At 40.8% G+C, this 14,190-nt stretch overlaps 1 protein-coding gene across 3 annotated transcripts in view; it reads left to right on the top strand.

The window, feature by feature from the left end:
* The window catches only part of ACSF3 (acyl-CoA synthetase family member 3), a 1,464,159-nt gene that overhangs the window by 1,331,823 nt on the left and 118,146 nt on the right, over positions 1-14,190 (top strand). For all 3 annotated transcript variants that reach the window (XM_044081689.1, XM_044081688.1, XM_044081690.1), the window contains one exon: positions 3,734-3,845. In XM_044081689.1, coding sequence (XP_043937624.1) covers positions 3,734-3,845 — 112 coding nt within the window. The remainder of the gene's footprint in view (positions 1-3,733; positions 3,846-14,190) is intronic.

Here is a 14,190-nt window from a genome sequence, read left to right as displayed (position 1 = left end):
CAGACAGGGTTTCTCTGAGGACTTACCCTACATTTATGCCTAAGGTAGTGGCCCTTAACAAAACCATTCATTTGCCTACTTTTTATCCAAACCCACAGAATAAGGGTGAGAGACTCCTGCATTCTTTGGACATATACAGACAGCTACGCTTCTACTTGGACAGAACTAAAGCTTTCAGAAAGACTGAGCAACTTTTAGTGGCATATGCTGCAGAATCACAAGGAAAGCCTATCTCAAAACAGACTATTTTGAAATGGATAGGCCACTGCATTTGATTCTGCTATTCACAACATGGCAAATCAATTCCTAAGGACATTAGGCCACATTCTACCAGAGCAGCAGCCACTTCAGCAGCCTTCCTCAGAGGGGAACAACCAAAGACATTTTAGAGGCTGCAACTTGGGAGTTCAGTGCACACTTTCACCAAGCACTACCATTTACCTCTCTACTCTAAATCCAGAGCAGGCTTTGCCACTGCAGTTTTGCAGGGCCTTATAGCCTCTCCTAATCCTATTTGGACCCAGCCACCCAACCTCAGCTTTGGGATTCAACCCAAGTGTAATGACTGCAACAGTGAAACACGATGAACATAGTACAGTTGTGTACCTACCATAAATGTAGATGTTCGAGTGTATTCACTGTTACAGTCCAGGTTACCCACCCACCATCCCCCTTTTCTTTGATGGGACTTATCTGTACTTCTCTATCCTATACAACCTGTGTGGTGTATTTGCTTGTAGATGAAGGAAATGTTTATGTAATTGCATGCATACTTATTTGCATAAATTTTTAGCCTACCATTTTGGGGGCACCTGACATCTGGGGCAAGAAAAACTGAAGAAAATGGCGTCGGCTGCATCTTTTATATCGCTGGCGCACTGACATCAGGAAAGAGGCGACAGCAAAAGACGCCGGACCTAGACTTTGGAATTCAGGCCGACTGCGGCTAGCCTGCCAGCAGGATAACCCAAGTGTAATGACTGCAACAGTGAATACACTTGAACATCTACATTTATGGTAGGTACACAACTGTACTTTCTCTCTCTTTCGATCATTATGGGGAAACAGTAGTTGGAAAATCCTTCTGCTTAGGTCATCCAAATCCAAAGATGTCATTGTTCCCTTATGTTTAGCACTAATTAGACCAACTATAGAGCATGATGCCCACTTCATAATGTACCTCACTCAACATATCAAATAACCTGAGAAGCCCCAGAAGTTACAAACGAAGATGATTTCTGTTTTAAAGACCTTGAGCTTCCATGAGAGGCTAAAAACTCTATCCCTTTACTCAGTATCTTATAGACTCTTGATGAGTGAACTGAGCCTCACCTACTGCCTCCGTTACATACCCTGTTATCCTTGATCTCCTGTATCTCTGCAACTCTAATAACTTAGCAAACACCAGAACAAATGATCTAAAGCTTCACCCACAAAGAAATAGAATGTGATGGGGAGAGAAATTCATTACACATTACCTCCCCTTTTCTGGAGCAAGCAGCCCCTTCAGGTTAAACTGTGCAAGATATAATTGTCCTCTTTAAATAGAGTGCAGATGACTAGATGGGTAGCCTCAAATTTACACTGAAACTAACTGGCCTAACCCTCTTTGAGAAAGGGGGTACAGCTTAAGGATGAGTATTGGCAAGGCATTTGTGTTTACAAGACTGAGATGTATTGAAACACATATAAATATAGGAGGAAGAGAATGTTGCAGGGTGGTGCAGCCACAGTAAGATGTGGAGCAGTAGACCGTCATGTGATCCTACTTTTCCACCAACAGTGTGCAAAAGCCCAACCCCCCCCCTCCCCCCAGGAGAGGGATTTTGTTTTTCTTATAATCTAAGGGCATAGCCTTGCGAATCTATCTGAGGTGGTTGGCCTGCCTGCCTCATATGTTTTCTTTTGGTGTATATGGAAGGGTTTACGGAATTGGGTGGGGGATCCTTTGTCTGAAGTGAAGGATTAGGTGTACAGTAACAGGTCTAAACAGTGTAAGTTGTTTAAAATGTGAGCTTTACAAAGTACAGAATTTCTTCCTAGCTTTGTGACCTTCTTAGAATACTTATGGACTCTCTTTCCTTCTTCCGCTAATTTGGGGGTGCTGTCATACTGAGGAGTGTTTCTTGTGTATCTCCTGAATCCAACACTAACAGCTTTCTATTTTTGTAGTACTAGCTTGAAAACGCTGACTCAAAATAAAATATTAAGATATTTTCATTATATTTGCATCGGTGACAAAATCATAGCACTCCATAGCTGGATATCTGCATATACTCTTAACATAATGGTAGGCAAAGAAATGTGATTTAAATCCTATAGGCGTGCCATACAGAAAAGCTAAAACAACGTTGTAATAAAAGCACCAAATTTGCAACAAACTTTACCAAAAAAAAAAACACTCTTTAGCTGCAGAAACACTAAATTGTTTAGAGCTTTCTAACACACTAGCCACTTAAAATGTCTCACAGTGTTCTTTTTAAACCAGATGATGTGTGTAGTCTCAAAAAACATTTTGCCCAACAGAAATCTAATATCCACTGTGGAGACCCTCGTTATGCAGTGTTTGGAAAAAAATAAGGAACACAATTCCAGTAACCATAAGACAAATCTACTATTCATACTTCAAATCCTTAAAAAAAACGTACCCGACCAACCTCTGCCTAAAACACATGGTCTCATTGAAATGATTACATAGAAACTATTAGTTTTATGTCAATAATCTCATGTGCACAGTGTGCACAAATTTACTGAAAACAAACTTGTTTTGATGTAATACTTCTATGTTTGTTCAAAAGCAGTTTACTATAAATTGCATTGTGTGTGTTATAAAAATCTGTTATGTTGTTAGACACACTAAGTAATGTTGTTGGACACACTGAGTATGCTGTAACAGTTTCCTTTATTGTTATAATGTTAAATCTGCATGTTAACTTCGCAGATTCATGATGATACTCTCTGAAAAACACTGAACCCAATGTCTGCATGTTTAACGATGACTGTATGAGAAGCTTTTCTCCCCAAGCCACCACTTAAAAAGAGTTAAGTAAGATATTCCTGGTAAATTAATGTGAAAAAATAATGAATAAATGAAAGCAGTTCCATGCTCATTTATCCATTCAACAGGTTTCTCTTGTTTTGAAACATTTCTTAAATCTTAATTGCCTAAAATCTAATATACGGAAAAAGAGGAGCATTTAGATTCTTTTTTTTTTCCTGCTGGTTTATTGTTTTTGCATTTTATTCAGCAACATGATGTTTGTATTCTGCCGTTTTGGTTTCAGTAGATAAAAGGGTGAAAGATGTTTTTGTATTTGGCCCTTTTTGTTATAGGAGTAGAGTGCCTGCTTCTTATATACAACAGTGTTCTTCTGTAACCTAGCTGTACATGTTGCCTATGCTTTAATTATTTTTGTGTTAACACAGAGCAAACTGTGCCCATTTTTCCTTGTAAAACTGATACCTTAGTCTGGTTAGCAGGTTAAAAATGCAGACAGCAACTTTTTTTGGCTATGGATTTAAATTAGCTGTTAAGCTGATTTAGTATGCTATAATTATTTGTATGGTGTGATTTCTGGCTATTACAATATGTTTCTGCATTCAAGTCATGCGCTCAGTTTCCAAGCACTGCTTTATTATTGAAAAGTAGATGTCAAGTGGCAAGCTGCATATGCTGTCAGTCATCTCTGTTACTAATTGCCTTCTTTTCTTAAATACTTTGTCATTTGCTCAGATGTAGCAGTTATTGGTGCACCTGATGTGACCTGGGGTCAGAAGGTCACTGCCATTGTTCAACTGTACGAGGGGAAGTCTTTGTCTCTAAAGGAACTGAAGGAGTGGGCTAGGTAAGGCAAAGGTTGATAAAAGTCTGACTGCCATGCTGATCAGAAAATAAAATAATTAAAAAAGAAATGATCTAACAGTGAAAGAAGCATTTGTGGTTGTCTAATACTAGCTATAACATTCCACTGTATATCCAGTTTTACATTTTATTTAGATTCACTCAGTGACAATGGAATATTTTCAGCTACTTGTGGTTTTGTATATGCAGGGTATTAACTATCTTAAGAAGGCAAATGATGCAGAAGGTAAGGACAGGCATGTTTCGCACACAAATGCCATGTTCCTTCCTGCTGCTGGGAAGAACTTAACAGGTCAGTGCAGTTCTGGAAAAATTATTGAAACTGCTGCTTCTGCTGATGGTGATCTTCAGGTTACAATTAAGATTTTCTTCAGTTATTGATGCTAGGAAAAATGGACTGTATGCTTTCTTCACCTGGGATATTCAGCTCAAATCCTGCAGCCTGAGCACTAAACTTGTAGCTTCCTATAATAATAATCTTCTTTCGGCTTTTCCCGGTTAGGGGTCGCCACAGCGGAACTCCGGTCTGCTAATGATTGTCAGTAGATTTTTAGGTACTGGCTTGCTGGGCCTAACGCACAACCTTCAACAAAGGAACGCCCATTCACGCATGTCGCTACACAGAGGACGCTCTTCCTAAACTGCATAAATGTCTGAGCTGAAATAAAACATTTATAAAGTATTTGAATGCTTTGCATATCGATTGCATTCCTGCTTTGAGCTCTGATTTTGAGTAAAGCTTCCACTTTTTTGATGAGACATGCCAGCAAGTCCTGAAAAGGGTGTAACTTACACCTCTGCAATCAGTTACTCTGGACAAAAGGAAAGAGAACATGAGGTACTATAGAGTAGTGTTAGTGGTATTAGTTGTATCAGAATCAGTCTACCTGTTTCTCTTGTAGTAATGCAGATACTTTCTGTAATGCTGTCTACCACTGACATTTTTCTCATTTTTTTATAGTTTTTACACTCTGGTATTAGCTATTGCTCTTTATGGGAAATACATGCTTCTATCACCTTTTAAGAGGTTAATGTTTAAGGTTATATAGTTTTTCCTTAATTATTTAAAAGCAGAGTTATATCTCAGAACTGAAACTATACATTTCTAATGGTTTGCAGAGAAATATCACAGGTTTGGCTTTACATACTGAGCAAGTGGCTGCAGTGGGTTTCAGACCTGGAGTTCATTCTGCTGATCTCGAACACAAATTTGACAGCTGCGCATTTAACATTCTACAGTCTGTATTTGCTTTTCATAATATGTAGTGTAAATTGTAGTCTTCTTATAATCAACTTCTTAGATAACTTATTTTATTCTTCTCATTTTGTCATTCATTCATTTATTCATTCGTATTTAATGTTGTCCAAGCCCTCATTCTTCTCTCCTGCCCTATTTCACTTGACAGGTACTCCTTTTCAGAAAACTGAAAGTCAGAACAGTTTGACTGTGAGCAGAAAAATCCAAATGACTTAACAAAGTGATTACTCTTTTCTGTTAAATATGGCAAAATTTCTCACACCACACTTACCCTTTATAACTCTCATTATGTTAGAGTCTTTCACAACTGAGAAATAAGAGCTGATAGACCCCCCCCCCGAATGAGTTATATTTGGTATAGCTGTATCCACTTCATGCTTTCAACAGCAAGTCTATTGCCTTACGGTTCAGCCTTTTTATTATACACTTGATCTTACTTGCTGTCTATAGGCAGATGACAATTTAGTCTTCCTGCATTCCCTTAAACCCTTTCTGTCTGAACTGAAAGGACCACTGTAGCTGTCTACAATATGGTAGTGGCCTAGGTTGCATCACTTTGCTATTAATGATTTTTTTAAGAATTTATTCAGCCTTGCATTCTGGGCTTCTGACTACAACCCCAGTGTAACTGACTCCCTCCTTCTATTTCCACCGTTGTCCCTATCAAATGCTCCTGCAGTTAGTTGAGGGGTATATAATTAAGGAATCTTTATTTATAGCCCAGATCAATAAGAGAGGTCTTTACCTGTCTTATTCCAAAACTCCTTCATCTTCCTCTCTTAAAACCTGGTTGCCTCGTGGTTTTTGGCATCTTTTCAGGCTTGTTGGCTGTTGGTGAAGCACCCACCAAGAGGAGAAAACGCTGAGAGAAGAAGGGAGCCACTTTTGAGACTTTAAGTATTTTTCCTCTGTTTATTTGCTAAGTTTTAATGCATAGCCACCTATTTTGAGCATTTTCTGGCTTGTTAAATTTGATTTCTGCATTAGTAACTGTATTTAGAGCACAACCTAGAGCTGTTTACTGAATTTCCTGTTTGCACTTATTTTTAAAATATTTTTTTTCTCAAAACTTGCATTTTATCTGTCTTTGGCCTAGCACTCTTGTGTGGGGTCATTTACTGCACTGTTATAGACCCCCCCCGAATGAGTTATATTTGGTATAGCTGAATCCACTTCATGCTTTCAACAGCAAGTCTTTTGCCTTGCGGTTCAGACTTTTTATTATACACTTGATCTTACTTGCTATCTATAGGCAGATGACAATTTAGTCTTCCTGCATTCCCTTAAACCCTTTCTGTCTGAACTGAAAGGACCACTGTAGCTGTCTACAATATGGTAGTGGCCTAGGTTGCATCACTTTGCTATTAATGATTTTTTTAAGAATTTATTCAGCCTTGCATTCTGGGCTTCTGACTACAACCCCAGTGTAACTGACTCCCTCCTTCTATTTCCACCGTTGTCCCTATCAAATGCTCCTGCAGTTAGTTGAGGGGTATATAATTAAGGAATCTTTATTTATAGCCCAGATCAATAAGATAGGTCTTTACCTGTCTTATTCCAAAACACCTTCATCTTCCTCTCTTAAAACCTGGTTGCCTCGTGGTTTTGGTGTATTTTCAGGCTTGTTGGCTGTTGGTGAAGCATCCACCAAGAGGAGAAAACGCTGAGAGAAGAAAGGAGCCACTTTTGAGACTTTTAAGTATTTTTCCTTTGTTTATTTGCTAAGTTTTTCTGCATAGCCGCCTATTTTGAGCATTTTCTGACTTGTTAAATTTGATGTTTGCATTAGTAACTGTATTTAGAGCACAACCTAGAGCTGTTTACTGAATTTCCTGTTTGCACTTATTTTTAAAATCGTTTTTTTCTCAAAACTTGCATTTTATCTGTCTTTGGCCTAGCACTCTTGTGTGGGGTCATTTACTGCACTGTTATAACTTGTTGATACTTGTTAACCTCTGCTATCTCTGAAAACAAAAAACAAAAAATCTTGCTTTTTCCCACTTTTCTGAGATTTAAAAAAGTACAGTTACAGGCTTGCTGTTCTTGAACTGTTTGTAAGTTTCTGTGAGGCCATTTTTGCTTAGGCTAAAGGAAAGTCTCTGTTGATCAGTGGCAGTGAAAAACATTGAGCAGCCTGCCTGCCCCTGTGGGAGTGGTTACTGACTTGAAACTGTAGTTTTATTGGCCATTTTGGGTCAATTCCAAAACTCCTTCATCTTCCTCTCTTAAAACCTGGTTGCCTCGTGGTTTTGGCGTCTTTTCAGGCTTGTTGGCTGTTGGTGAAGCACCCACCAAGAGGAGAAAACGCTGAGAGAAGAAAGGAGCCACTTTTGAGACTTTTAAGTATTTTTCCTCTGTTTATTTGCTAAGTTTTTCTGCATAGCCACCTATTTTGAGCATTTTCTGGCTTGTTAAATTTGATTTCTGCATTAGTAACTGTATTTAGAGCACAACCTAGAGCTGTTTACTGAATTTCCTGTTTGCACTTATTTTTAAAATCGTTTTTTCTCAAAACTTGCATTTTATCTGTCTTTGGCCTAGCACTCTTGTGTGGGGTCATTTACTGCACTGTTATAACTTGTTGATACTTGTTAACCTCTGCTATCTCTGAAAAACAAAAACAAAAAATCTTGCTTTTTTCCCACTTTTCTGAGATTTAAAAAAAGTTCAGTTACAGGCTTGCTGTTCTTGAACTGTTTGTAAGTTTCTGTGAGGCCATTTTTTGCTTGGGCTAAAGGAAAGTCTCTCTGTTGATCAGTGGCAGTGAAAAACATTGAGCAGCCTGCCTGCCCCTGTGGGAGTGGTTACTGACTTGAAACTGTAGTTTTATTGGCCATTTTGGGTCAATTCCAAAACTCCTTCATCTTCCTCTCTTAAAACCTGGTTGCCTCGTGGTTTTGGCGTCTTTTCAGGCTTGTTGGCTGTTGGTGAAGCACCTACCAAGAGGAAAAAACGCTGAGAGAAGAAAGGAGACACTTTTAAGTATTTTTCCTCTGTTTATTTGCTAAGTTTTTCTGCATAGCCGCCTATTTTGAGCATTTTCTGGCTTGTTAAATTTGATTTCTGCATTAGTAACTGTATTTAGAGCACAACCTAGAGCGGTTTACTGAATTTCCTGTTTGCACTTATTTTTAAAATCGTTTTTTTCTCAAAACTTGCATTTTATCTGTCTTTGGCCTAGCACTCTTGTGTGGGGTCATTTACTGCACTGTTATAACTTGTTGATACTTGTTAACCTCTGCTATCTCTGAAAAAAAAAAAAAAAAAAATCTTGCTTTTTTCCCACTTTTCTGAGATTTAAAAAAGTTCAGTTACAGGCTTGCTGTTCTTGAACTGTTTGTAAGTTTCTGTGAGGCCATTTTTGCTTGGGCTAAAGGAAAGTCTCTCTGTTGATCAGTGGCAGTGAAAACATTGAGCAGCCTGCCTGCCCCTGTGGGAGTGGTTACTGACTTGAAACTGTAGTTTTATTGGCCATTTTGGGTCAGTTCCAAAACTCCTTCATCTTCCTCTCTTAAAACCTGGTTGCCTCGTGGTTTTGGCGCCTTTTCAGGCTTGTTGGCTGTTGGTGAAGCACCCACCAAGAGGAGAAAACGCTGAGAGAAGAAAGGAGCCACTTTTGAGACTTTTAAGTATTTTTCCTCTGTTTATTTGCTAAGTTTTTCTGCATAGCCGCCTATTTTGAGCATTTTCTGGCTTGTTAAATTTGATTTCTGCATTAGTAACTGTATTTAGAGCACAACCTAGAGCTGTTTACTGAATTTCCTGTTTGCACTTATTTTTAAAATTGTTTTTTCTCAAAACTTGCATTTTATCTGTCTTTGGCCTAGCACTCTTGTGTGGGGTCATTTACTGCACTGTTATAACTTGTTGATACTTGTTAACCTCTGCTATCTCTGAAAAAACAAAAAAAAAAATCTTGCTTTTTTCCCACTTTTCTGAGATTTAAAAAAGTTCAGTTACAGGCTTGCTGTTCTTGAACTGTTTGTAAGTTTCTGTGAGGCCATTTTTGCTTGGGCTAAAGGAAAGTCTCTCTGTTGATCAGTGGCAGTGAAAAACATTGAGCAGCCTGCCTGCCCCTGTGGGAGTGGTTACTGACTTGAAACTGTAGTTTTATTGGCCATTTTGGGTCAATTCCAAAACTCCTTCATCTTCCTCTCTTAAAACCTGGTTGCCTCGTGGTTTTGGCGTCTTTTCAGGCTTGTTGGCTGTTGGTGAAGCACCCACCAAGAGGAGAAAACACTGAGAGAAGAAAGGAGCCACTTTTGAGACTTTTAAGTATTTATCTTCTGTTTATTTGCTAAGTTTTTCTGCATAGCCGCCTATTTTGAGCATTTTCTGGCTTGTTAAATTTGATTTCTGCATTAGTAACTGTATTTAGAGCACAACCTAGAGCTGTTTACTGAATTTCCTGTTTGCACTTATTTTTAAAATCGTTTTTTTCTCAAAACTTGCATTTTATCTGTCTTTGGCCTAGCACTCTTGTGTGGGGTCATTTACTGCACTGTTATAACTTGTTGATACTTGTTAACCTCTGCTATCTCTGAAAAACAAAAAACAAAAAATCTTGCTTTTTTCCCACTTTTCTGAGATTTAAAAAAGTTCAGTTACAGGCTTGCTGTTCTTGAACTGTTTGTAAGTTTCTGTGAGGCCATTTTTTGCTTGGGCTAAAGGAAAGTCTCTCTGTTGATCAGTGGCAGTGAAAAACATTGAGCAGCCTGCCTGCCCCTGTGGGAGTGGTTACTGACTTGAAACTGTAGTTTTATTGGCAATTTTGGGTCAATTCCAAAACTCCTTCATCTTCTTCTCTTAAAACCCTCTTTTGCGCAGTTTTGAGTATAGCGCAACAACGGGCAGCGCCGCCTAATTGGGTTTAAACTATTCCTGGCTCCACAAAGTCTGCTCTTCACTTTTTCCCTTAGAACTGCTCTATCTCTCAATTTAAACACCATATTCTCATTCTAAGGCCCTTCACTGGTCCAATTAAGTAATCCTACAAGTTAGCACTATTAAACCGTAAGCACTACTTACTCTTATACTCTCTACGATTACCCTGTCCTCTATTGGTCCATCTTAAATTCAGTTTCCCTATTACTCTAGCATGTCCAAAGGTCAGTCAGTGGTTTCCTCTCCAGTCCAGCTGGTGAATCTGGGAATTTTGAGGCAATGTTACAACTGTCTCATGTACACGGACAACCCTCTCCTCCTCCAAACAGGTTCAAATATATGTGAGAGATGCAACTATTTAGCCAAACTGGAGGCTGAGCTCTCTCATCTCAAAACTGGTGTAACCAGTCAGGAGGAGAAGGTAACCTCACACAACACAATTCCAGTATCACATAGTCCCACCACATCAGCGAACCAAACACATAATTACACAAAAACATACTCGGAGGCTCGAAATAAAAATCTACCTAAGCAACAGAGACCTCCAAAGCAGACATCCAAGCAAATGCTACCTCAAAACAAAACACACACAACACATAACCCACAAAGTCAGTGTGCTAAGCAGCCACAGCCCTTAAGGCTGAATAACACACCTGATACTCTTGTTATAGGTGACTCTATTGTCAGACACACTGACGTCCTGCTCACCAGGCTGAATAAAGAGAAGGTCACGGTGAGCTGCCTGTCGGGTGCTAGGATCCGACACATAACGCAAGCACTCAGGTCACTCCAAAGCAAATACAAATATGACTCAGTCATTGTACATGCTGGTGTAAATGCCCTGAGACGCATTCTCCCTGGACTACATGAAAAGAGACATAGAGGAGCTCTCTGATCATGTAGCCCAGGCTGGTATGATCCTGACCTTGAGCAGCATCTTACCCTCACCTAGAATGATGCCACAGTACAAAGACAAAATGATCGATTTTAACAATTGGCTAAAATTTTGGTGTCATCCAAAGGGGATCCAGTGTCTGTCAGATTGGGATGACATGCTCGACAAGCCACGTTGCTTCGCTAGGGACGGCTTGCACCTGTCACCACTGGGCTTTCGGATATTGGCAAAGGCACTTGCCACCCCCATAGTGCCTTTTTTAGGCAAGGCTCAAAAGTCAAACCCACCCCCATAGACAGCACAAGGAACAAGAAACTAAGGGTAATGCTGCTAAATGCCAGAAGTCTTAACCTCAAGATGCACGCACTCGAAGCTCTCCTCAGTATGGAGAACATCGATATCTGTGCAGTGACAGAAACCTGGTTCAAGGCTCCAGAGAGCACCCCAGCACTACCAGGCTATACCTCATATCATGCTTTTCGTCCCCAAAACCCGGACCGAACCACAAAAGGAGGGGAGTTTCCATATTTATCAAGGATATCCACACCTCCAGGTTAGTGGCATTGCACGAAGTATCGGAGACCATCCATGTGCAACTAACAGTGGGCAAGACTGCTTTTCAGTTTATAGCATCATACAGACCACCCTCTCAAAGTCAGGAATCCCATTCGGCTTTCCTGAAAACATTGGAGAACATGAAGATCTCTCCGAACACCATTATATTGGGCGACTTCAACTACCCAAACATTGACTGGGAGCAGTACTCAAGCCCCAGCACCTTAGCCCAAAGATTCCTGGAAATTATAAACTCAAATGCTATGGAACAACTAGTCACCACTCCCACAAGAGGGGACAGCATACTAGACCTGATCATTACCAACATGGGGACTCTATGCTCCACACCAGAAGTATATCCCTCATTGGTAAGATCAGACCGTAAATTAATTTCACTGGATGTCCACATCCCGACCCCACCCCCAGCCCAGAAAACCACAGTGAAAAACTTCTCAAAACCGAAGTGGAATCCTTCAAGGCCCCATGGCCAGTGGAAACTACGGCCCAAACTGCAGAATCCTATATAAACGCATTCTACGGACATCTCCAGGAATGCATGGATCATGCTATCCCAAACAAAACCAAGACCCAATCATCCAAAGGCAGGCATCCAGTCTGGTGGACCCCTGTCATAAATAAACTGTACAACAGAAGGAGGAAGCTATTACATGATAGAGCAAAATCCCTAATAGGGAAGGCATCTCTGATCAGTACTAGCAAAAAATTACGATCCCTCATAAAATCCTGCAAGGCCAGCTTCGAGAGAAAAATTGCAGAGGACACCAAAGACAATCATAAGGCTTTTTTCAGTTATGTTAGAAACCTGGGATGCAACTCCCAGACTTGTTCTGAGTTGATTCTAAACGACAAAAAATACACTGAACCCACAGACATCGCCAATATCCTGGCAGACAGGTTCAGTGCAAACTTCTCCACCCCTCCCCCCCAAAAGAGCAAGTATCTATCCCGACAGAGGGCTGCCTCCCAAACATCTCTGATGCTCAGGTGAAGGCTGCTCTCTCCAAAGCAAAAAACACTGCTTCCATGGGACCAGATGGCGTCCCAGGTTGCGTCCTACATGAACTCCAAGAGGAACTAATCCCTCAAATAAAACAGCTATACAATCTCAGCCTCACTACAGGATATGTGCCCACAGAATGGTGTACAGCAACAGTGGTCCCACTCCACAAAGGTGGAGCCTCCAAGGACCCTGGAAACTATTGCCCATAAGCCTGACTAGCTTAGTCTGCAAGGCTATGGAGAGGATCATCATGGAGCTCATAAACAAAGACATTGGGGACCTACAGACACTAGATCCTACCCAGTTCGGCTTTGTCAAGGGCAGATCCTGTCTTTTGAACCTGGTTGACTTCTTCGAAACAGTCACTAAAGCCATAGATGAAGGGAAGGTAGTCCACACAGCCTATCTGGACCTTGCAAAGGCATTTGACACAATACCCCACTCGGGCATCATAGATAAGCTATCCAGCTAAAATATAAACCCCTATGTCACAAGATGGGTCGCAAACTGGCTCAAAGACAGAACCCACAGAGTGAGAGTTGCTGGAGCCATGTCAGACTCGAAACCGGTCACAAGTGGCATCCCACAGGGTTCTGTCCTGGGACCACTCTTGTTCGGTATATACTTTTCCGAGGTACAGGCAACGTGGAGGACTATGGCTCACCAAGTTCGCAGACGACTGCAAACTGGACGCCATAATCAACTCTCCAGCTGACACAAACATCCTTCAAAAAGGTCTCACAGAGACAGATAACTGGTGCCAGCGCCATGGTTTAAAGCTAAATGCCAAAAAATGTATAGTCATACCCTTTGGCAAAAACAATGTGCCCACAAATTACCACATAGGCGGAAACCCATTAAGTACAGAGAAAGTTATTAGGGACCTGGGGACCCAAGTTGATAGCAATCTCTCCTTTGAAAACCACATTGCCAAAGTGGTTAGAAAGACCTTCTACATAGCCCACTTCATCACAAAGGGTTTCATATCTAGATCAAGAGAGGTAATCGTGCCCCTTTATTCATCCCTCATCAGGCCCATCATAGAATACAATGCCCTTTTTGGGATGTACCTTACCCGACACCTGCAGCAATTAGAAAGACCCCAAAAGTATCTCACCAAGAGGATCAAGGGTCTCAAACAGTGCCATATGCTGCTCGGTTAAAAAAACGCCAGCTCTACTCAGTTGCATACCGCCTACTTCGAGGCGATCTATGCCTGACATACAAAGCTATGTCAAATCCAGAATTAATGGACATGCTCCACCTCAGTAAATCTAAATCCCTTAGAGCCACACGCTCGAGGGACTTGAACCTCAGCACAGAAATAAATAGAACTTGCTGGAGGGACAGGTTCATAACCCAGAGGCTCCCTTCGCTCTGGAATAGAATCCCAGTTCATGTGAGGCAGAGCACCTCACTGAATCTCTTCAAGAAGAATCTCGATAAGTGGATGGGGGATCGTAGGTTTGTCCCAGGGATTACTCCCGTGTCACTATTAGACAGAGGCACAGTAAACTAAACCTTAAAAAGGGCACAGTATACTCAAATCAAGGGGTGGCGTAAGCCATACAGAATCGGGCTAGGCTTATAATTGCCCCAGGGCAGATAGCCTAGTATGAACCTATGAACCTGTAAATCCCGTTTGATGTATGGTCTATGCCACGGTACATCATTAATGCACACATACACATAAGTGACCGGTTTATGTGTTAATC

This window comes from Protopterus annectens, chromosome 8.part1 (genome assembly GCF_019279795.1).
Source record: "Protopterus annectens isolate FY-2018-M chromosome 8.part1, PAN1.0, whole genome shotgun sequence".
Classification (NCBI taxonomy): domain Eukaryota; kingdom Metazoa; phylum Chordata; order Ceratodontiformes; family Protopteridae; genus Protopterus; species Protopterus annectens.
This window is presented reverse-complemented; position numbering and strand designations above follow the sequence as displayed.